This window comes from Argentina silus, assembly GCF_951799395.1.
Source record: "Argentina silus genome assembly, chromosome: 10".
Classification (NCBI taxonomy): Eukaryota; Metazoa; Chordata; class Actinopteri; order Argentiniformes; family Argentinidae; genus Argentina; species Argentina silus.
The window spans coordinates 20051840-20076951 of record NC_139664.1 but is presented as its reverse complement, the minus strand read 5'-3'; the positions used below and the strand labels follow the sequence as shown (position 1 = coordinate 20076951).

Below are 25112 nucleotides of genomic sequence, written 5' to 3'. Positions count from 1 at the left end.
CAGGGCAAGACAAAGCAAGTAAAAGCACACACAGGGTCCCACTGCTCGTGAAAAATCACACACTCAAACGCATAACCTGCTCTAACTCGTGTATGGATTGGAACAAATTAGTGTTCTAAATGTTAGTTTAACTTTGGTTACGTTTTTGTTTATTATGCTTATTTTTGTCAGGGATCATGCACCAAAACAGTAATCTCAGAGAGAAGAGATGCTTTGCCTAGTGAATTTCCATCAGCAGTCCATTTGCATCAACTCAAATGTATTCGATGAAGGGAGGACAGACTGAGGCGCTAGCTGATATTGCTAAGGGTATACCTAAAAATGCCAAGTACACCTCTAAGGATATTCAAAACAAGTGGTTCTTGGAGAGGTCAGGAAAAGGTATGCAAACGCTGACTCTGCAGGGTTTTGCATGAAAAGTGATGGGACTAGGGACAGGTGTAATGTTGAGAATGTGTCCATAATGATTCGGTTTGTATGTAATTCCATGCCAGAGGAGCATCTGATTGGGTTGCTTGACTTGCATTAACTTGATGCTGATGTACATGTACATCTTTCTGATGTTGGCTACAGTGCTGACAACATAGTTAGCCAGTGTTATGTCAGCACTGCAACAGTATGATGCTCCTTGTCTCAAAAGACTGCTTGAAATTCGCTGGATAAGCCATTATGATGTGACGAGGTGCATTGTTGAGAATGAAGACCGTCTTCTCACTATCCTGTCAGAGATCTCAGAGGATGATGATGCTACAGTTGATTTGTGCACTGAGGCATGAGGCCTGTTATTTCAAATTAAGAGGCATAATTTCTTTGATATTGGAAAAGTTCTAGTGCGGGTGCTTGGTGTCTTGAAACCAGCGAATGCAATTCTACAGTCTCAGTCTGTGGATATGTGCACTGCTTGTGAGGTTGTTGGTGCATCACTGGAGTCCTTAAAAGACATCCGTAAAGATGATTTCTGGACTGAGCTTTCTCAGGCACCTGTTGGAGATGATTCACATCCTCCAAAGAGAAAGAGAACATTGAGTAAACACCTTGGTGAAAGTGTTATGCTCTCAACTGTGGGTCATACAGATTCTTATGATCCCACCACCACCCCCAGTCAGTCTCTGAAAAGATCCCTACTCAACATCCTTGACAGGGCCATTTCAGAAATGGAAAATCAATTTTCAAGAAGAATGTAGACCTAATGACAGCCATATCCAGTCTTGTATCCAAATCTAGTGCATTTCTAGATTCCACCTTGTTGCGCCCTCTGCATGTGCTTGCTGGCACTGCGGCAGACGATGTGAGTCTGAAAAATGAAATTCTTGTTACAAAACCAATGTTGGCTAAGAAATGTCCAAATGAAACAGACCTGTCCACTAAGTGTAAACACCTACAGGAGTATAAGGAAGCTTTTCCTGTGTTGCAGCCCTGGTAATTGGTGTGTCTTCAGCATCATGTGAGAGTTCCTTCTCCACACTGTCACGAGTCCTAACCCCCTATCGTCACACCGTGTTACATGAAAGAAAGAGGAATTTGGTGATCTTGGCCCATGAGAAATCAATAAGAAATACCTTAGACATGGATGAATTTGTTAGAATGTTTGCCAAGGGAAACAGGAGACTGATGTTGTAGATAGATAGATAGATAGATAGATAGATAGATAGATAGATAGATAGATAGATAGATAGATAGATAGATAGATAGATAGATAAAAAGAAATAAAGAAATGGATATATGACTGATATATTGTACATATTCCTTTGGGCTACTAGTCCGCTTCTCTAACCTCTGGGCTATCTACCGCCCAAGTTGCCCACCTATTATTTCTACCAGCCCACCCTAATATAGCAGGCTAAAACTGGCCCTGTTACTGTCTCTCTTTGTTCTTAACCTCAGCTGCAGTGGCGTCACAGTGCTGGCAGGGGGCGACCTTCTCGGAGGCTGTGGTCTCCCCGGCCCTGAGGAGCAGCAGTATCCTGCGGGTGCCAGACGTGGCGTCTCTGGCGCAGTGTGCCGGGGCCTGCTGCGACCTGCAAGGGTGCGACCTGGCCTGGCTGTTCGAGCGCCGCTGCTACGTCCTCAGCTGCCAGCCCAGGGAGAACTGCCAGCCCAGGCAGAGGCCCGGGGCCGACTCCTATCTTGCCTTCCTTCAGCGTGGTACGCCCCAAACCCTGGTTCTACAGTCGCTGGTCCGAGGGGAGCCCTACCCCAGTCGGTGGAAGCCGCTGCACAGGCCTTCGGGGGACGTGGAGGCCCTGAAGGACTTGGCCCTATTTGATGGGGCTTCCCCGGATTTTGGTGACCCTGGCGTGATGGATTTGGAATATGCTGAGAGTGAACTCGGCCCAAAGGATAAAAGTGGGGTTGCGGACGTCCTGGCGGGTTCTCAGGCGGACTTGTTTCCTGATTGGCCAGCAGCATTGGAGGCACAAGATGGATTCAACCTATCAGAGAGTGAGGGCGGGGCGGAATCTGAGCCGACTGAGAACAGCCTGCCCAAATTCAACGCTTCTACCGGGGCTGCAATTAACCAGGGGACACATGCCATTGACCAGAATCCCACTATGGAATCCACTGCAGCCAATAAAACAGTGAGTGTCAGCTGAGGTCATATACGGTCAGTAGGCCTAAACGAAACTAGAGCACATTAGCTGTCATAACTATGTTATTAAGTACTGTTATGACGATGACACCATTTTGATGGCTTTAAGGGTTAAGTAGTGTTACTAAGTAATACCATAAGTTCCATCTGTGTTCCTTGCCTGGTTAGCTATACAGTTGATAGTGTGATCTCTATGTGTAAAAGCAAGATATTACACTAGACTACAATTGGGTAGCTTCAGGACACAGACTGTTTGTGTTTAGTGTGAATCATGCATAAAGTAATACTAGAGTAAGTGGGTGTTTTATGTCCCATTGATCCAATACAACATTTGTGATTAGATCTTTCAGTGGACAAACTAACCATGTAGGAGTAGTGTGCTGTCCAAACATGCTGGCTTACAATGACACAATGAAATACATCCTCTTAAGACAGCAAGGCCATTTTAAATTGGTTTTCTCTCCCAAAGAGACATAACAAACGATCATGCAGCAGACAGCCTGCCAGCTTGTGTGTGTGTGTGTGTGTGTGTGTGTGTGTGTGTGTGTGTGTGTGTGTGTGTGTGTGTGTGTGTGTGTGTGTGTGTGTGTGCGTGCGTGCGTGTGTGTGTGTGTGTGTGTGCGCGTGTGTGTGTGTGTGTGTGTGTGTGTGCGCATGTGTGTGTGTGTGTGTGTGTGTGTTTGTGTGTGTGTGCATGTGTTCTTATAATCTACCAAGTTGCTGACTCAGTTGCTCTTCACAGAGATTCAGTTGCTCTCTCACTCTCTTTATATATATACAGTATATCACTTACACACACACACACACACACACACACACACACACACACACACACACACACATTCACACAGTGCCTGCACCTCACATCCTCTTTGAGGATAAGACGTAATCGATACAGCTCCACCGATCTCTTCCCGCTAAAGGAGGCTTGTCAGTGATTCCCAGAATATTGATGTAGATGTCACCACAGATTCTATGTATGTGAGCACACATCATGCATTGTAATTAGTATACTAATATATCTGTTGGTTGTGGCTCTTCACATTGTAGGACAGTGAACTACAGAATGTGTCCTCAGTGAGCTCAGAGCCAACACTTCAGCCCCAGAGAGAGAACTCGAGTGCTGACTCCTCCCAACAGAGCCAAATAAGGACTTCCCCTCCCACTGAGGCCTCACCCCTCCGCTCTAACACCATGCCTCTGACCACACCCACACAGACAGGTATTGCAGTTGGTGACATGAGAAAACTTCACTATTATTTTTCTGGTTTGGTCAATGCTTTGAAATTCGATCTTTTGTATGGTAAAATTGGTGCCAAAAATGTTTTTCTTCACAAAAGATATAGCCAAGAATATTTTTTTAATTTTTAATTTTCTGTATTTCTTAGTTTTTTTAAATGTTTCTCCCGTCTCCTCTCTCTCTCTCTCTTCGTCTCTATCTTCCCTCCCTTTGTCTTTCTTTCTTTCTTACACACACACACACACACACACACACACTCTCTCTCTCTCTCTCTCTCCCTCTCTCTCTTGCTGTCTTTTTTGTCTTCTTTTAGTCAGAGCCCTGCTGGTATCCATTGGAGACCCGATAGTGCTGACATTGCCCTTGGACACTGTGGAGCTAGAAGCCTCTGTTGACCCAGAGCCCCAAACAGGTGCGGAACATGCAGAAGCACACACACACACACACACACACACACACACACAGCCTTATAATGACCATAACGTATGGCTGATTTGAGAACATATGGGGCATTTCCAATCAGATACCTCAAACATCACTGGTTGATCATTATCTGAGAGAAACACATGCTCTTATGACCATCGTTTTACAAATGACTTGTACATTCTGTTTTTAGTGTCACCTTACAGGTATGAATGGAGTTTGTGCCGTTCCCCTGGTGGCCACAAGAAGGCGATAGAGGGCGAGCACAAGAAGTCAGTCCAGCTCCCCAAGGTAAGAACTTCTCCAAATGTCCTTGCGTGACCTCTTGACAGAGATATACAGTACAATAGGTTTCTGACACAATACAAGATAATGCTAATGTGTCATACAATTATTTTCTGTTCTAATGAAAATATCTTTCTCTTGTATTGTGCCAGCTATCTGCAGGCCACTACACTGTCACAATGGCTGTTACAGGAGAAGGCTCATACGGAGAAGGGACAGTGAACATCACAGTGAGAGAGGGTACGTGAAAAGCAGAGGGTTGGAGTCAATTCCATTTGATCTGAAAAAACCTTAAATGAAACCTATTGCCAAAAAGGATTCTGTAACACAAGAGTTTAATTTATTCCCTGATTTGGTGAAATGGAACACCGGAATCACATGTTGCACAACACTATGATAGAATATATTTTTCTGTGGTCGAGTGGTACAGTAGCATTTGCGCTTCTAAGCACATATATAGTTTCCCAGGTTCGATCCCTCTGTGTCTCCCCATCTGTTTCTCTGCTGTCTGAAAAAGGAGTTCACTCTTCTTTAAAAAATAAATAAAAACCATAAATAAACAGAATATCTTTTTATTCACAGCGGCAAGGGAGAATCAGCCCCCTAAAGCTGTCGCCCTTCCGGTAATTCAGGTGATGTCATTTCCTGACAGTGATGTCATTGTCAATGGCAGCCGTAAGTATTGCACTGAACGTTTAAGACCATAGACTGTTGACTTTTCATGGTTTCAAGCATTTACAAGCATCAAACTAGTTTGCTTTTAGAGTATGGTTAGAGTATGGTAACTGATGGCACCAATGTTACATGTTACAACCCTGCTTCAATTCAATATCACAAACCCACTAGCATTCAGATCTATTATTTTACCTGACAAAAATGCAGTACAACACAGCATTGTACAATACTGAATTACTGTGTGTGTGTGTGTGTGTGTGTGTGTGTGTGTGTGTGTGTGTGTGTGTGTGTGTGTGTGTGTGTGTGTGTGTGTTTGATGGGCCACCACAGAGAGTACAGACGACACCATGGTCATCAGCTATCACTGGGACCAGGTCCGTGGTTTGCCTGTAGAGCTTGGAGCCTCCTCGGACACCCAGATTCTCAACTTATCCAGCCTCAACCTTGGGGAGTATACCTTCAGGTATGGGCAAGGGGCGATTTGGGTATAGCACTGCCCACCCAGCAAAATGGAGTAAAGAGTGCTGTATAGGCTGTTTGCGCTTTGTTCACCCACAAACAGAGTGCACAGGCCAGACTGGAAATCATCTATCATTGGAGCATCAAGTTTGAGCTGAACATTTTCCATAATTTTGGTGTTCAGGCCAGGAAAGTTGTCTAAAGTCAGAGCATCCGGGTTTAGCTAGATAGCATCAACAATTAAACTGTCCATTTGGGCTCTGACATGAACCTCAGTCAAGGTGTCCATGACAGAAGTGTCCATGCCAGGATGTACAAGTAGGTCATCCACAATCAAATCATACAATTCGGGCTGCACATCATGCACAAGCCAGGTCATTAAAAGAGTGTCGGTCAGCCTGGAAATCGTCCAGAATCGATGCATCCAGAACAGGTCAGGTGTTGTGAAAAATGGGGGTGACCATTCCGTTGCCGACATTATCCCTCCTAAAGACCTCTTCACCCCCGCTACCCCCCCTGTACAAGTTCTCTCCTGTTAATTAAAAAAAAAAAGAAATTGGCTTCTGGCATTACGACTGCCAATGGCCCCTGGTGTGAGCATTGATTACTTTGTCTTATGATGACTGATGGATAGATGATTCACTTACTTAAACAAATGTATTTGTTGTAAGTCGCTTTTAATCTTTATTTGTATCTAACCCTACCCTATATGTTTAATTTTCTTTGGAAAATCTGGAAAAATGTATGGTATTCAGCATCATACTTTTCCATTAAGCGTCACTAGACTACTTTCTATAGAGCAGGGAGCCAAATCCAGCCTTGTACAACCATGCATGCTTTTGTTCTTACTGTATGCTACAGCTTAAGATGTCTTTCATGTGTTTGAAAGAGGCCAGTGTCAAAGACCTATTCCTGGAATGGTTACATCATGATGCCCAGGGGGGTTAAGAAAGGTCAGACTACACTGATTCTGTAGTTAGAGTTGAACAGAGTGTGTGGTTTCTATTAATCATATATAGTGTCCAACCAACAGGAAGGTGTTTTACGTCTTGTCAACAATCTCAGGTTTACTATGGTGGTTAAAATGTGCCCCCCCCCCCCCCCCCCCCCCCACACACACATTGTATTTTCCTTTACTAACTATTACTTTTAGTATGAAATTCTTATTGAAAATTGACACAGTTATTGTTTAATCCATTACCCATTACCCTACCCTCATGTTTCTCCGACCACTACTTTAAAAGCAGATTGGTTTACCTGTTTGGCATTATTTCTAATGGCTGTATATGCTGTTTTGTATGCAGAATTGTGCTGGGCTCTGGCACCCTGACTATGCTTTCTGAATTAAATTGAAGTTTTATGTGCACAGCATTTACATATGTTATGTCTTATGTATGTCTTAGATAACCCTTCCCCATAAAAAAAAATACATTGGGAACACTAACCTTTATTCCATCCTAATTTTTCTTCCCCTCCAGACTGACAGTGGAAGACTCAGATGGGTTATCTGACTCCACCACAGCTACAGTGAGGGTCATCCAGCCAAAGGAGAGTGACCCATCGTCCGACAGAGACCATGACATCTCTACGGCCTCTGCGACCCCTGGCCCTGCTGTTACTGCCCTCATCCGGCAGGATGTGCCTACAACAGCCACTTCACCTGTCCCCTCCTCTGCCACGGCCACTCTCAAACCAGGTACTCATAACATGACATAGTATGTAATGACATAGACCCTCACAGAGTGACGTTCCACAGTGACCACACCACTGTGCGGTTAAAAGTTGATTTACAAGTATGATAGACTGCTAAGTGCAAAGTAGGCCATACATTGCTATTGACCATTTCATATCTTTAAATATGAATTTATATGTATTTATATATATATAAATATGAATCATTCTGAAGTTTATATGAATTTATATATATATAAATATGAATCATTCTGAAGTTTATATGAATTTATATATATATAAATATGAATCATTCTGAAGTTCTTTCCTTTATCTGTTCTGCTCTATAGAGGAAGGGGGCACCTCCGTAGCAGAGGTCAAGGGGTCAAACCAGGCCCCTGTCGCTGTAGTGGGTCCTGACAGGCAGCTGACACTCCCAGTGGCCAGCGTCACGCTGGACGGTAGCAGCAGCACAGACGACAATGCCATTGTCAGCTACCACTGGGACACCATCAGGTATCAACACCGGGGTCAGGGTCATCCTTCTATCCCTCTAAAAGTGAGGAATATGCCATTGATGTGCTTTCTTATGAGGGGTTCTGGTAGATGCTTAGTTGGATCTCTGGGATGACCCTACCCTTAATCCTAACCCTTACCCTAACCCTAACCCTATCCCTAACCTTTACCTTAACCATAACCCTTTCCTTTTCCCATTAGCCCTTAGCCATTACCTTTAACCGTTTTAAATATCCATTTGGATAGGGTGAAGTCAGAGTTGGGCCATCCCAAGGATCCCACTGAGCACTGACCTTGGGGTTCCAAGGATTTGTTCTATTCCAAGGATTTGATCTTTATGAAATATTGAAATGTTTTGGCCAATATATTGTAGGCTAATGTATCATACTGCAGAAGTGCTTATTGTGTTTTGTTGTTGTTTTGTAGCGGTCCTCCAGGGTCAAGGATAGAGGGTGTGGATAAGGATGTAGCCATGGTAACAGGTCTCCGAGCAGGCCGCTATACTTTCAGACTGACTGTCAACGACCAGGAGGGGGCGGCAGACAGCTCTTTACTCACTGTGAGGGTCCAAGAGGGTAAGAAAACACAATGGCCCTGTCCAGAAACAACCCCTAGCCCTTTCACCTAGACTGTTTCGCCTAGATACTTACTGTAAGGACCCATGTATGTGCTACCCATGTAACTAAGGGATAGCGTTATTGTTGTTATTGTTGCTATATGTGTGGAATCTTAAAGGTCCAGTATTTGAGCTTTAAAATAAGGCTAAACGGCCAAGATAAATCGGTAGAGATCAAGGAATGAGATTGCATGATAAAGAACGTTCATTGAAGAGCACTGTGTTGGCCCAGACGGTTTAAGACGCTTTCTAAAATCTAGTGTCGTGGCCGAGCACTGACTTTTACGTACCATTTGTATATTTTGTGGATATGCACACATTTGCCACGATTAGAAAACATAGCGTTTTCTGATTTTCAGTGTCGCCAAAGAGGGCAGTGACGCACCACTAAGTGTGTTGCAGATAGAAGTTTATTGTATCAAAAGGACCCAAATACCGCTAACGTGTTGAATCCAGTAACACATTTCTATTGACGTTGTCCATCCTCCCTCAGCCAAAAACTTTCCACCTGTAGCCCATGCTAGCGGCAGCCACACCCTGACTCTGCCCAACAACTCCCTGGTGCTCCAGGGCTCCGTGACGGACGGTGACCTCGCTGAGGTGCACTTCCTGTGGGTACGGGACAGCCAGAGCCCTGCTGCTGGGGTGAGTGGATCAAGCAATAGAATTGAAACTGAGTCAATGAAGGAGACTCATTTCAATCTAATTCCCGTATTTGGAATTTCTAACTTTCAGTGATGCTTGAGATGGAATTTATTAACTTAACCTTTATTTATCCATGTGAGTGTCATTGAAATATAACCTATTTTGCATGAGAGACCTGGTCCAAGATAGCAGTAGCCAACATTGTTACAAATAAGTTCCAAACACAACATGACAGTCGACATTTAATTACAACAGAATAATTACATGCATTCACGATAATGATGTTCACCAGCATAGCCTCAAAACTGTTATTAATAATCCACCATGCAGTTACCACTCTATTTTACCACTGTTACCAAACCTCCTTCCGGTAGGAACTGTTCACAGGTAGGAACTCTCCTTTGCTGTCATTGATCCAGGATGTGCTGTATAGTTCGGAGCACCAGGCCTCCCTGTACCTGGCTAACCTGGTGGAGGGGACCTATCTGTTCCAGCTCCGTGTAACTGATGCTCAGGGCCGTACCAGTGCTGCTACAGCCACCGTAGAAGTGCGACCAGGTAGGGGTGTTTGTGTTTGTGTCTATGTGACTGCATGTTTTGTGTGTGTGTTTTCTTCAAGTACACTTGTCTCCGCAAAACCTGGTGGGCATGAGGGGGGCTAAGTGTGTGTAGTGTGTGGGCCAATATACACTCACCGGCCACTTTATTAGGTACACCTTGCTAGTACCGGGTTGGACCCCCTTTTGCCTTCAGAACTGCCTTATTTCTTTGTGGCATAGATTCAACAAGGTACTGGAAACATTCCTCAGAGATTTTGGTCCATATTGACATGATAGCATCACGCAGTTGCTGCAGATTTGTCGGCTGCACATACATGATGCGAATCTCCCGTTCCACCAAACCCCAAAGGTGCTCTATTGGATTGAGATCTGGTGACTGTAGAGGCCATTGGAGTACAGTGAACTCATTGTCATGTTCAAGAAACCAGTTTGAGATGATGTGAGCTTTGTGACATGGCGCGTTATCCTGCTGGAAGTAGCCATCAGAAGATGGGTACACTGTGGTCATAAAGGGATGGACATGGTCAGCAACAATACTCAGATAGGCTGTGGCATTTAAACAATGCTCAATTGGTACTAAGGGGCCCAAAGTGTGCCAAGAAAATATCCCCCACACCATTACACCACCACCAGCAGCCTGAACTGTTGATACAAGGCAGGATGGATCCATGCTTTCATGTTATTTACGCCAAATTCTGACCCTACCATCTGAATGTCGCAGCAGAAATCGAGACTCATCAGACCAAGCAACGTTTTTCCAATCTTCTATTGTCCAATTTTGGTGAGCCCGTGCGAATTGTAGCCTCAGTTTCCTGTTCTTAGCTGACAGGAGTGGCACCCGGTGTGGTCTTCTGCTGCTGTAGCCCATCTGCTTCAAGGTTCGATGTGCATTCAGAGATGGTCTTCTGCATACCTTGGTTGTAACGAGTGGTTATTTGAGTTACTGTTGCCTTTCTATCATCTCGAACCAGTCTGGCCATTCTCCTCTGACCTCTGGCATCAACAAGGCATTTTCGCCCAGAGAACTGCCGCTCACTGGATATTTTATTTTTTTCTGACCATTCTCTGTAAACCCTAGAGATGGTTGTGCATGAAAATCCCAGTAGATCAGCAGTTTCTGAAATACTCAGACGAGCCTGTCTGGCACCAACAACCATGCCGCGTTCAAAGTCACTTAAATCACCTTTCTTCCCCATTCTGATGCTCGGTTTGAACTTCAGCAGGTCGTCTTGACCATGTCTACATGCCTAAATGCATTGAGTTGCTGCCATGTGATTGGCTGATTAGATATTTGCGTTAACGAGCAGTTGAACAGGTGTACCTAATACCGGTGAGTGTACACTTAGAATATGTTTCTAAGCATATGTTTCCCCTCAGACCCAGGGGGTCGTGAGGAGGTGGAGGTGGAGATGCTGGTGGCCGTAGCCCAGGTCAGCGTGGCTCAGAGGGACACGGTGCTCAGACAGCTGGCCGCGCTGCTCCACGTCCTGGACAACGACATCCACCTCAGGGGCTTAAGGGGACACTCAGACCTCAGGTACTGACGATACAGAACGCACGCACATATACACATACACACACACACACACGCACACAATATGCACACACACACATACACACACACACGCAAACACTTTGCACTTTATCCGTTTTTGTTTATATTTTTGGGAATATATGGTCCCAGCATGATTAGGTATCTCTACCAACTGAGCCACATGCAGTATACAGATACAGTAAGTCTTCACATGTGTACACTGACATTTATGTGTATTTGCTTTTTTATGTGTGTCTTTATTGTGTGTTTGTGTGTGTGTGTGTGTGTGTGTGTAGCACAGTGCTGAGGTTTTCTGTGCAGGGTCCTGAGGGGCCGGTCCCTGGTCCTAAACTTGCCGGCCTGCTGCGTGGCCAGCTACTGAGAGAGAAGACTGACTACCTGCTCTTCAGAGTCCTTAGAGTGGATACAGTCAGTGAGTGCTACAACACACTGCGTTATATAAAATTAGATGATATCATTACATGATATTGCATCCTATTAGATTATATTACTGCTGATGATATCATATTGTTTTACATCATTTAGGGTTTCACATTTTACATTAGATTAGATGAGATAATGTCTAAAAGTCCCCCACGATGGACTATGATTTGGTCTCTGTCTGTTCGTGTTTCACACACTTTACCTCCGACACCACTGGGACAATTTTGATGAAGCTTGGGTGAATGATGTGTCTTGCCATACAGATACGGCATTTAAAAATGTACACTGATTGGCCCAATTTGATGAAACTAGGTTGAAAGATGTATCTTGCCATTAAAAACATCACAATAGAATGCAAAGTGGAGAGCTAGTAGCTTAATGTAGTAGGCCTATAGTCTAACAAAGTTGGGAATAATACTTTGAGAAATCAACGCAAAGCTGTAAGAGGCAAGACTGATAATGAATCAAATAAGCACTACACGTTCTGGTCACTTTTCAGTCTGGCTACGAATGCAGCTGTAGGAGCGTAGCCTAATGCAGTAGGTCTATAGCCTAAGGAATTTGGGAATAATATTTTGTGAATGAAGTCTGTTTGGTAGGATATTGGGTCATTTAGGGTTTGTTTGTGATAACAAAAGTTGTCTCTGTTTTCCTTCATTCACAGGCTTCATTTGTGGGGGCCCAACATGTTTACTGTATGCATTTTATTATGCTGTTATTATGAGAAGGGTTGGATCAGCCCCCAGTTGTTGTGGGCTATATGTGACTGATGTAGCAGACTAAATGTCCCCTATATACAATACATAGAGTATGATGTTTTGTTTTTTGCTTTACACCCATGTGGCCCAGTGTGCCTGCTTCGCTGTTCGGGCCATGGCCAGTGTGATCCAATCACCAAGGAGTGTGTCTGCGACCCGTTTTGGACGGAGAACCTGATTCGTCGCTTCTTTGGCGATGGAGAGAGTAACTGTGGTGAGTTCTGGGTCCTACTTATTCAGTTGGAGAGTCTCTGAGAATAAAGTACCCTGTGAGAGGCTAACAGAGGTACCCTGTGAGAGGCTTGTTGGTAAACAAACAGTCTGCACACACATCACGCTTGTTACATTAATCCATCTATAAAATGCCTGTCCTTTCCCTCCCTTTTGCGATTGGCAGAATGGCGAGTGCTCTACGCCATCCTCTCCTCCTTCATGGCTTTTGTCCTCATCGGGATTGTCACCTGGGCTTGTGTCTGCTGTTGCAAAAGGTACCCTGACTTCTAACCTAACCTTTCTGTGCTTACTTCCTGGACAGGCAAACAGGAGCAAGTTGCGCAACAGTATGTTATTGGTCTGCACATGAGGACTTTTGTCATATTTTTTGTCATACTCGTTTACATGACACACAATAGAATAAGTAGAGTTGTAAGAAAATGTTTATCTTTTCTATCAATTATGATTTTTGTGGTGATGAGATCAAGCTAAGGATATATTTTGTAAACACTCTTACCACTGTTGCCAACATTTTGAGTGACCAGAGAGAAACAAACAGAAACATACAATATTGGTTGATTGTGAGTAAATGGAAATACTGTTGTTCAGGAGGAGGCGTACTAAGGTCAGGAAGAAAACCAAATACACTATTCTAGACAACATGGATGAACAGGAGAGGATGGAGCTGAGGCCTAAATACAGTGAGTCTTTGATTTATTATACATTAACTAATATGTGACAAGTTAGGGGTGGTGTGTGTGTGTGTGTGTGTGTGTGTGTGTGTGTGTGTGTGTGTGTGTGTGTGTGTGTGTGTGGTCAAAACAAAAGCCACAAACCACAGGAAATTCAAATGAGCACCACAACCCTTAACTTCACCTCTGTACAATCAAGGTTTTTTTACACCTGCTACAGTACTACAGTACTAGCTACGTTGGTTTGTGCATCATTTGGTGACCCCACTATGATGTATCTTTCCTGTCCCGTCCCTCCTTAGACATCAAGCACAGGAGCACAGAGCACAACTCCAGCCTCATGATGTCAGAGTCGGAGCTGGACAGTGACCAGGACACCATCTTCAGCCGGGACCGCCCGGTCAGGAGCAGGAACCGGACCAACACTCAAGCCGCCCGCAACGGGAACGCTTTCGGATGAGTGAGGAAAACTCACTAAGGGGCTGGTTGTCCCTCTTGAGTGGAACCTTTTGCCAGGAGTGCACTGTACTAATGCAGTCCTTGAGGGTCGTAGTTCCTGTGTTTTTTTTATCATGTATCTTTTCTTATCAGAGACTGATTTGGACCAGGTGTGTGTGTTTTCTGGACCGTCAGTAATATGAACTGGTTAATAACGTATTGTACCAGGAAGAAAGGAAAAACAGCATGATGGCGGCCTTGGTGGACTGGGGTTGGGCACCGCTGGGTAATGGAACGAACCAAGGCACAGAGTTTACAGGTCAAGACGAGACTGTTACAATGACTGTAAAGATGTAGGTGCTCTCCTGACTGGTGAATGTACATAGAACTGTTCCTTATGCATCCACTACTGACTACTACCGACCTTCAACTTTGCCTTGTTATATGAGAATGCCACCTCTCCGGTTTGAAATTGCTAAAAAAAACTCAGTTATTCAAAGAAAGATGTTGGTGGTTCTGTGCATTGCACTATTCTAATGTCATGTTTTAATAGTGGAGCAGCTTTGCTGGAGATTAAGGACATCGATGCTGTAGAGGGTGGTAACAGCTCTGTGAAAGAAATGGTTAATCTGTCTAATTCACAACCATAATTTGTGTATGACTGAATTAGCAGCGATAGCATGCATTAATCCAATCATTTGAGTCAACATTTTCACAAAATCATCTTCATGTTTTCCAAAGTCCAACTTGTCATGCTACATAGTTAAATAGTATCATAGGCAATTATTCTCTCAATCTTTGTCGAGCACTGTACAGTATTCAACACCTGTTACCAAACACCCTCTTTTGCGTGTCTCCTGTTATGATAAGTAACACAGTACAGCACAGTATATTTGAGAGCAACATGATATGGAAATGATGCACAGAACTACTTCATGTAGGTGTTTTTAGGCTGTGGTTCCAGATGTTTAAACATCTTCATCATTTAAAAAGCTTTTCGTTTTGAAAATTGTTATGGAAAAGGGTCTAAAAGACTGGAATTACGCTTCCTTTGGGAACAGCCCAAGAGGAGAAGCGATGCACTGTGCCATTTTACCATGACACTGACAGGCCGAGCTCAAACACTTGAAAGTACCTCCTTTCTTCATGTCCTTGAAATGATATTATAACATCACAGGGTAGGTGAAAGGAAGGTTCACCTTGACTTATATCTTATTTCTATGTTAGGTCAGGGTTTCATATGAGGATGGTGGGAGGGATGGGATGAAAGAAGGGTGGGAAGAAGAGAAGATGCATGTGTCTGTTAAGGTTTGAGAGAATGTTGAGGTGTTTGGTAAAAGGTGTTGAATACTGTACAGTGCTCGACAATGACAGTTAAGAAAAGCGGGGTTCACGCTCAATTCATGCGTAACGTTACTACAAAGGTAACCATGGATTGATTGATACAGAATAACAGGTGACATGAGCATGCTCAATGGTTACTTTACATTTACAATTGTGGCATTACATTTCCTGTTTTCATATCATTAGAAATTATATATCTACTGACTGGATGGTGATACTAATAGCCAAGCCAATTTCCAATGTGTTGTTTTATTTCAATACCTATTCCATTATGTCACTCACTCAATCATTGGTATTTGTTTCCATACAGTCATACAGTAACCGATGTCTTTTTAGATAACGTGTCACCAAAAATAAACAAATGCATCCAATTTTCTTTGACCACTCTGAGCATACATTTCACAGTTTTAAATGCTCCAAAACACATTGTTTAACAGGCAAGGACATGTTTCACAGTAATTTTTTTAATTTTCAGAGGCACCTCATTCATATTTACAGTGGTTAGAAATACCTTTTTTACACAGAGAATGACATGACTATAAAACAGAATTAACAAAACTATTCAGATGGCACTTACGGGACAACGTTAACAGAAGACATAACTTTAGTTGAAGAGAACAACACAACATTTAGATTGCAGTCTCAGATACTGCATGTAATTCTCCCCACTTATCTAAATATCATTAAGGCGATAGAAGACAAGCTAACATCTACAACAACAAACTATACTGGTTAAGCAGCATTGTCTACAATATATTTTGTTTTGTAGTAGTTAGGACAGTTCAAAATAAATTACAATACATTTAATTCTAACGTTTTAGCCTCACAGTTATAATTACCTCACTGTTACAAAAATATTGTAATTCATAAAATCATTACATTTTATTCATCGTATGACATTTCTAATACATCTAGGTTACCACAGAACTGCAGAAATGTGCTTACAGCCATGCTCCTTTTTATGAAGCAGCTGAAATATAAATACATTTCCCTTAACAGACAAAGTCTTGTGCGTTTTTAATAATCTTGCTATCAAAGCACATTTGCTAAAAATTCAGTGCTTATCATAGTGACCCATCTCTATGCTAGGCCTCATGTTAGTACCGTCTCCATACATTAAGGCCTAAACCCAAATTGAGAAACGTGCATGAATTGACATCCCACGTAAATAATGTATAGGTGTCATTGGAGGATTTTCACAAAGCAAATGCTTACCTGAAGACAGGGTTTGGCCTTCAAAACACAAAAGTACAAGACAATGCCAACTTCAAATATTTGTCAATACTGTATACCATCCTATATCAGCCTCAAGCACTCAAAATTAAGCTGAGCTGCAAATGACAAATTACAATTACTTCACAATTTATTTCTGTGTCTGAGCGAGTAAGCCTCTTCTCGAGTCACTCACTCAATTTACTAAATATGCAGAAGATCAGAATCACAGTAATTTATGAAGGAATCATATTTGATTGTCGTCCATTGTTGTTGTTTTTTTCCTGTGTCAAATAGGAGTAATTAACTAGAACCTTCCCTTTTCCACACACCTCCTTCACCTTCACTAACCCCCACCTAACTGAGAAGGTATCAGGAGATCAGGTAAAAGTTGCCCGTAACCACTGATACTGGATCAAATATTGGTTTATTTATTTGATATTTGTTGTAAGTCGCTTTGGATAAAGGCTGCTAAATGCCATAAATGTAAATAAATGTAACATTCTTTCATCCCCCTAATAATTTAGGTAGGATTAAGGGTAGATTAGGGGCAATCCGATTATAGATCTGTAGTTACAGGCAACTTCTACCTTGAGCGAGTCCAGTAATATCCCCTAACTCCCAAGTGTAGGCGGAAGGGGGAGTACTGTAAGGGGTCCACTCTGGTTCAGGGGGTCAGGCCTCCGAAGCACATGTACTTGACATCCAGGTACTCCTCAATACCGTACTTCGAGCCCTCGCGGCCCAGGCCCGACTGTTTAACCCCGCCGAAGGAGGCCTCCGGGGTGGAGAGGAGGCCCTCGTTGACCCCCACTAAGCCCACCTCCAGGTGCTCCGCCACCCGCCAGATCTGGCTGATGTCCTGGGAGTAGAAGTAGCCTGGGAGGAGAGAAAACAAAAAGTATGATATATCATCGGTTCATATGAGAGTAGAGTTGTACTTTATTCATTATACATTGATAATGATTAAGACAATACAATACAGAATGTGTAAGAAGTTATTGTGTCATTCTTGCTTCAAGTGTTTTAGGCATGACAGCAAGGTACAGTAAACTCATAAGCATGGAGCCAAAAAAAAGAAACTGTACGCTCACCTGCTAAACCCACATGAGACGCATTGGCAATGGCAAGTGCTTCCTCCTCTGTGTTAAACCTGACAAAGGAGAACACAACAACAATCCAAAATGTTTACTTGATATAGTTAGTGGTTGGTGTTACTGCTGTCATTGTACCTTGTGCCATTTATCCAGGAGAGATGATAAATTATCAGTGGTTGTATGCTGTACTCATTATACACAATGGGGCAACTTCCTGCTTCATGACATCAATAACAGCAGCATCCAATGTCAGTTATGTCTTCTTTTTCAATCATATTTTTGAGTGATTTCCAAAAGTGATATTTCAACCACCCATTTTAAATACAAAGTAATATGGTTATAAATGCTCCATTGCCCCATCCTATGGCACATACATGGTATCAAAGACAAAGGAGTCAATCTGTAGTCCATCGAGGAAGGCCAAACTACTAAGTATTTTTATTTTATTAGTTTATTTTTTCACTACTCTGAGTGTATTGTGCGCTATTTACATTTTGTATTGCCCACAAACCCTCTCTCTCTATATCGGCAAATATCACAATGTGCTTTCACCCCATTCCTGTTATTTCATCCCTCAGGAGGACACATCGACGCTACACCTCCCCTCGCAACCATTCCAATCTAATCTACTCATCATGCTCAACTGACCACGACCTCACCGTCACGGGAGGACTTTGGAATTGCCAGTCAGTGGTCCAGAAAGCAGAGGCTATCTCAGCTTATGCCTGCTTCATGTCTCTCCACTTCCTTGCCCTCACAGAGACATGGATTACACTGGATAACACAGCTACTCCGGCAGCCCTCTCTGATGCCTACTCCTTTTCTCATTCCCCTAGACTCTCTGGTCAAGGGGGAGGCACAGGACTCCTCTTCTCACCTAAGTGGTCACATAATGTCCTTCCCCTGTCACACCAGTCCATACCCACCTTTGAGTTCCATGCCGTTTCTGTCACCTCCCCTGTCAAACCCCTGATGTTGTTCACATCTATCGTCCACCAGGTCAGCTTGGCCACTTCTTTTTTTACTTCCCTCACCACTGGGGTCCCCCAGGGCTCTGTCCTAGGGCCCTTACTGTTCTCCCTCTATACCAAAACTCTTGGCTCTGTAATTTCCTCACATGGTTTCTCCTACCACTGCTACGCAGATGACACTCAACTCTTTCTCTCTTTCCCCCCTTCTGAGTCACAGGTGGCAACACGTGTCTCTGCGTGTCTTGCAGACATTTCCGGTTGGATGTCAGCCCACCACCTCAAGAAAAGTCTTAACAAGACTGAGCTGCTCTTCCTCCTGGGGAAAGCCTGCCCTCTCCAAGACTTCTCCAGCACAGTAGAGAACTCTACTGTTACCTCCTCCCAGACAGCCAAGAGACTTGGGGTGATCCTTGACAACCACTTATCCTGTGTGGCGAACATCACAGCGACAGCACGCTCCAGTAGATTCTTCCTCTACAACATCAGAAGGATACGTCCATTCCTCACCAGAGAAGCAGCACAACTTTTGGTCCAAACACTTGTGATCTCTCGCCTTGACTACTGCAACGCGCTCTTGGCCGGGCTCCCTGCCTCTGCCATCAGGCCTGTGCAACTCATCCAGAATGCTGCCACCCGTCTGGTGTTCAATCTCCCCAAATTCTCCCATGTCACCTCCCTCCTTCACACCCTTCACTGGCTCCCGGTAGCATCTAGCATCAGATTCAAGACCCTGGTGCTCGCCTATGGGCGGCAAAGGGAACAGCCCCTCTGTACTTGCAAGCAATGGTCAGCCCCTAAACCCCTGCCCGATCACTCCGCTCTTCCACCTCGGCTGGCCGCCTGGCACCGCTGCCTCTACATGGATACAGCAGCCGCGCTACTCGGTCACAGCTTTTCACTGTCCTGGCGCCCCGCCGTAGATTGAAGACCCATCTCTTCAGGCTACATCTTAACTGTCCCTCCTAAATACCTCTTCATCCCCACTACACCCCTGTGCAAGTTTCTCTCCTGTAAATACATTTTAAAAATAAAAAAATCTAGCATTGTGACTGCCAGTAGCCCCTGGTCCTAGCATAGATTAATTTTTCTTATGATGACTGATGGATAGATGATTCACTTACTTGGTCAAATGTATTTGTTGTAAGTCGCTTTGGATAAAGGCGTCTGCTAAATGCCGTAAAATGTAAATGTATCAAGGTATTTCAGTGCCCCACCCTTTCTTTTTTCTTTTTTTGGGATAAATTGAAGTTCTGGCTGCCTGAGATTGCTCTGAACTGACCTGATGACGGGCAGCAGGGGGCCGAAGGTCTCCTCCTTGGTACAAAGCATGTCAGTGGTGACGTCCCCCAGCAGGGTGGGCTGCATGAAGGAGCCCTCCAGACGCTTGCCTCCCCTCAGCACCTTGGCTCCCCGCGACACAGCTTCCGTTACCTGGTGCTCCACCTGTGGGTTGGGGGGGGAGAAAGACTTTACTGAATCTGCATTATAAACAGTTGTCCAAGTGATATTGAGGCACACTTCACTCCTCAGTGTCCTTAGGGACATGTTTAGGGGTCCAAGCCTGAAGGAGTACTTATTATTACTCGGGCCCCTTGCCATGTATCTCAACAACTGACTGTTCAAAAATCTATTTTGTCAATATGAAAGTCCATTTTCACCATAAACCACAAATGGAACCCATTGGCGCTGTAATAATACATTTTGGTAAAAAGCCCAGCCCAGATTCAGATTTTTGGAAACACCTTAAACAAATAAACCGCAAGTCTGATTTGCTCAAACTTCGCTGCACATGCGATCCAGGTATTATACCGATACATGATGTAGGATACGCTCCTATGTGCTACCCACAATTAACCACTTATATTATATAATAAACTCCTAACCAAACTTCGCTGCACATGCGATCCAGGTATTATACCGATACATGATGTAGGATACGCTCCTATGTGCTACCCACAATTAACCACTTATATTATATAATAAACTCCTAACTCCTAAGATACAGCCATTTTGTATTTTTGAATAAACGAGTTGAATACATACACCAGAGCCCTCTACAGTCAACTCAAGCCCTCAGAACCCCCCCCCCCCCCCCCCCCCACGCGTGCAGGTTACCTTCTCTGCGGCGCGGACGTTGATGAGGGGTCCCTGGGTGGTGTTGGGGTCAGAGCCGTGGCCCACACGGAGCTCTGTGTCCATGGCCTTCCCCAGCCTCTCAATGAAGCGGTCGTGGATCCCACTCTGGACCAGGAAGCGGTTGGAGCACACACACGTCTGTGGATGGAGTCAGAGGGTATGCCAGGAAACAGGAACAGGAAATAGGGGGGGGGAAAGTGAAAGAGCATTAGGGATCACAGTGTCTTGTCTCCCAGACTGTGGGAATCCATGTCAGATGTTTTATACTAGAGCCACCATCTAAGCCAGTTCTCTCTATTAAAAGAAGAGGCCCTCAGACTTCAATGGGGCCTCAAACAGAGGTTGAATAAAATCAAATAAAAACATGCCATTTTCTTTGTGTGTCTGTACCTGTCCTGAGTTCCTGAACTTGGAGTTCATGGCTCCCATCACAGCCTTGTCCAAATCTGCGCTGTCAAACACTATGAAGGGGGCGTGGCCGCCCAGCTCCATGGAAACCCTCTTGACGGTGTCAGCGGCGTGCTTCAACAAAATCTGGGGATGGAGGAGGAGGAGGACTGGTCAGAAAGGTGGGTCTTTCGTGGGCCTTTCGCTGGAAAAATGAAACACCCACAACAAGTCATAATGTAATGTGGACTCTTCAGCCATTTCCTGGCTTTCCTTACCTTGCCAGTGGCGGTTGAGCCAGTGAAGGAGACCTTCCCCACCATGTGGTCTGTGCAGATGACCTCACCCACAGAGGGGGTGTTCTCCCTGGAACAGGGCACCACGTTAAACACCCCTGCAGGGATGCCCGCCTGGTCCGCCAGCTGTAGACACACATGCTCACACACAAGTTAGTCACACTTCAAATCCCAACTGTTTTTACTGTTCTGATAAGTGGCTTTGAAGGTAAGGAGATCTGAAGAGGAGTCCCAATACAGAGGCAGTGGGTGTTGTCATGGGCAACAGAGGCACTGACCTCAGCTAACGCCAGGGCAGAAAGGGGCGTGTCCTCGGCAGGTTTAACCACGACGGTGCAGCCGGCAGCCAGGGCAGCACCAACCTTCCTGGTGATCATGGCACTAGGGAAGTTCCACTGTAGAGGGGAGAGGAGGGACGATGGTTACAAAGACGACAACGGTAATAAATGTTATGGAGATGACACCTAGGGTCTACTCACCACTGCTGTGAGATTCCACCTAGTTTCCTAACAAAAGGTCACCTGCCATAAAGCCCAGGACCCTGACCCTCATACCTTCCCGTACTTTTCCACTACCTTCCCGTACTTGTCCACTCCACAAATCACACCCTGACCATATGATGTTAGTATCCTGCCTTATGTTCATATATTCGTTCTTACAATCTATCACTGCTGTCGTAGAATTTAAATAATGGTATTTTGAAATAACATACCGTTAACCAGAGCTGTTGATTCATTCAGAGACTTTATTCACAGAGAAAGAAGCCGTTTCAGATTTGCAAAGTTGAACACCCTTTCCACTTCCGTTACCTGTCTTTTTATAGACATCACATAGGTCAACACCCTCCATTCAACAAACTTCTAGTTCCTGTCTACATACACCAATAACATTCAAGAATTACATTTCGTCATCAAGGTGGGCTCCCCCACCTGCCCTGGCGTCTCTTTGTCTACCTAAATCTTGATGAGCCTGGCTGATTTCAAAAGCCTTTTGTTCTGGCTGTTTACAACTTTGTTTATGACTTATTTACCCTAACTTTTAAATTACTCTATCCTGGTTTCTGCAGCTTTAGATCCTTTCTTTTCTTCACCTATATCAAACCCCTCAATCTGACCTTACCCCTTCTGCCTGCATTCTCCAAATATTCTAGGACCATCTGTTTTCTTGTGACCTTTTCCCCTAGGTGTGGGATTACAACCCTTATATGTCTTTAAATTTACCATACTGCCTAGCTAAAAGGTTCACATTGGTTGGCGTTACAGGGGTGACAAATATATTCCAGTCATTAGCTAATAGGGTAACACTGGGTATTGTATCAGGTGTTGACACACAGATAGCATTTAGGGATCAACTAACCACTAGCAAGATAATGGATGTTAGTGTTACTGGAGTGACAAAAATAATTTTTTGGGCATTGTAACATTTGACCAAAAGCTGCCCTATCTCTTACACACCCTCTCTCCGTGTCACTGCTCACAAAGGCGTAATGAGGGGCCAGGTGTTATAACAGTTTATGTCAGGCTTCCGTAGGAATTGCAAAGCGTTACGGCAATACTCACCGGGGTGATGATGGCGGCCACGCCCACCGGCTGTTTGAGCAGCAGGATCTTGCGGTCCTTGGCAGGGGCAGGGACGACATCGCCGTAGACGCGCCGCGCCTCCTCAGAGAACCACTCCAGGAACGAGGCGGCGTAGGCGATCTCTCCCAGGGACTCCTTCATGGGCTTCCCCTGAGAAACGCGACACCACAATTAAAAATCTTAGCCCCCTTAAGACCAAATTACTATTCCAAACTCACTACTGTATTGTTCGACACACATTCAAAGTCAACGTTATTCAAAACATCACATCATGAGTATTCATTCAACTAGCAGTTTCAATGTGATGGAATGATCATCTCTGATGATTTTTCACGGAATCTCCTCGCCTCGGAAAGAGAAAGGTTTGACACCTCCTGTTATAGCGTTATAAACAGTATTAATATATATAATAATAATAATAATAATAATAATATATTAGGTGCCAGCCAGATACAGTGAGTGCTGGACTTTAACCCATCAGGCTGGCACAAGCTACCCTGTGCATCTAACAAAGCTGACTTTAAACCTGCTCATTATGGCAAGCTAACACAACAAGACAATACTCACACACTCAAATGTGATCAGCTTGGCCAGGTCCTCCCTATGCAGCGTCAACAGATCATACCATTTCCTCAGGAGGACACTTCTTTCCTGGGAAAGGAGACAAACAAAAAACAGGAAGCAGTGAAGCACTGTCGTCCTTTATGACAGAGAAAGGATTTCATACGGCTATATGCGTGCCATCGTCTGAGTGCATGGTGTCTTGATTGTGAGTGCCTCTGACTGCGGCCTAAACGCTCACTCAAGCTGAAGCACAAGCATTGGTCTCCATGCACAACATCAGTAGGCCTGCATTTGCATGAGGGATAATAGAAGAGATGGGGAGGGAGTGTTGGCTGCACAGAGTGGAAAAAAATACTGTGCAGTGAAACCATCTTGACTCAGGATAAAACTGGGAAGAACAGGATCCTTTCAAAAATAAGGACAACATAAGATGTTGGACTTTGCTATTCTTCAATGGATGCTTTGCTTAGTGATGTATTAGATGGGGGAGAGGGGTCAAGTTTAATAATTGTATGATCATTCATGGACAGCAATAACACTTTGTAAGCTATTGCAGGATACACACACACACACATCGAATAGTTGCATTGTTATCTTTGATAAAAATGGCATTATTCATGTTGGATGAGATTGATATAACATTGCACAGGTACTTCCTGGTTTATGCAAGATATTCCGGGAGTAGCAGGCTAGTTTAGATACATGCACATAGTTTCGGTGAGAAATAGATATGGAGGGCAGTGTAGTGTTGATGTTCATTAATGCATTCATTAACACAACCATGCATCTCACATGAGGGAGTCAGTGATGTTGCAGAGCAGCATTCTGCCTTCAACATAGCTAACACATCACCTGCTGTGGTCACTAGACAGTGAGCCACGTTCAATGCATGACAAATTGCTGCTCAGTTAACGCCACACTGAAAGTAACAATAAAACATACAGTACCTTCGCTGTGTGTTGTTTCCAAGAGTAGAATGCCTTGTAAGCTGCGTTGACAGCCTCTTTGGCCTCATTTGGACCGCAGTCTGTGACTTTCGCAATCTCTTCCCCAGTCGCTGGATCCAATACTGGAAAGGACGAGGGAGCAGAGATCCAGCGGCCGTCCACATAGGCCTGCGTTCGGAGAAGCTTTGCGGAAATGTCGAGGCTGTACTGCCGATGCATGACAGCGGGGAGGCCGGGCAAAACCTGGCGGAGGTAACAGCGACTTCTTAGCAGACAGAAACTACCCATTGCGCGAAACGAGCTTTGTCCACGAGAAATTGCAAGTGGAATGCTCTTGCATGCAGTGACAGGACTGAATTTCAATAAGACTACCCCGGACGCGTCGAGTTTGAACCAGTCTAGAAGGCGGTCGTATTAAACACGTGATCATGCACATTACAATATGTTACTCGATCATTATTAAGAGTCTTTTGATGTTCGTTCAACTTAAACTACACATTAACCGATAGTGACAGGTTAGGGTTAGCCGATGGACCTAACTCGCTAAAGAAAATCCTGCTGAAAAACATCTCTGCTAGTTTGTTATGCTGGTCTAAGTCTAATAGTAATACTCACCAGGGATGTAGTAAAAGATCAGAACGTCGCAAATACAAATGCAATTTGATGACTCCTTCGTCCAGATGACAGACACTGAACGTTCGTAACGTCCAAACCTCCCCAACAGACCTGGCTACACACTTGTCATGCAGTGATACACACTGTTATCAACGAGTAGTAGCCAAAGTCTATGATGGTACATTGGCCCAATAAAAAAGGTTC

General features: G+C 44.2%; 2 protein-coding genes across 2 annotated transcripts; one reads left to right on the top strand and one right to left on the bottom strand.

The window, feature by feature from the left end:
- Window positions 1-266: 266 nt before the first annotated feature.
- kiaa0319 (KIAA0319) lies at window positions 267-13781 on the top strand (the record flags this gene model as incomplete). Its single annotated transcript, XM_083679458.1, has 17 exons — window positions 267-381; window positions 1885-2579; window positions 3641-3812; window positions 4144-4242; window positions 5121-5213; window positions 5544-5676; window positions 7151-7368; window positions 7694-7859; window positions 8286-8434; window positions 8969-9120; window positions 9540-9678; window positions 11058-11217; window positions 11511-11647; window positions 12466-12630; window positions 12814-12904; window positions 13239-13330; window positions 13624-13781. 17 exons carry the CDS (start codon window positions 267-269, stop codon window positions 13779-13781), a joined length of 2934 nt encoding a protein of 977 aa, XP_083535584.1.
- A 1574-nt stretch (window positions 13782-15355) lies between these two features.
- Window positions 15356-24729, bottom strand: aldh5a1 (aldehyde dehydrogenase 5 family, member A1 (succinate-semialdehyde dehydrogenase); the record flags this gene model as incomplete). Its single annotated transcript, XM_083678898.1, is given in 11 exon segments — window positions 15356-17194; window positions 17410-17468; window positions 19663-19826; window positions 20499-20657; window positions 20910-21053; window positions 21185-21328; window positions 21481-21597; window positions 22762-22932; window positions 23350-23433; window positions 24294-24666; window positions 24668-24729. Coding segments are annotated over 11 exon segments (1689 nt in total). The 3' UTR covers window positions 15356-16982.
- Window positions 24730-25112: the final 383 nt, after the last annotated feature.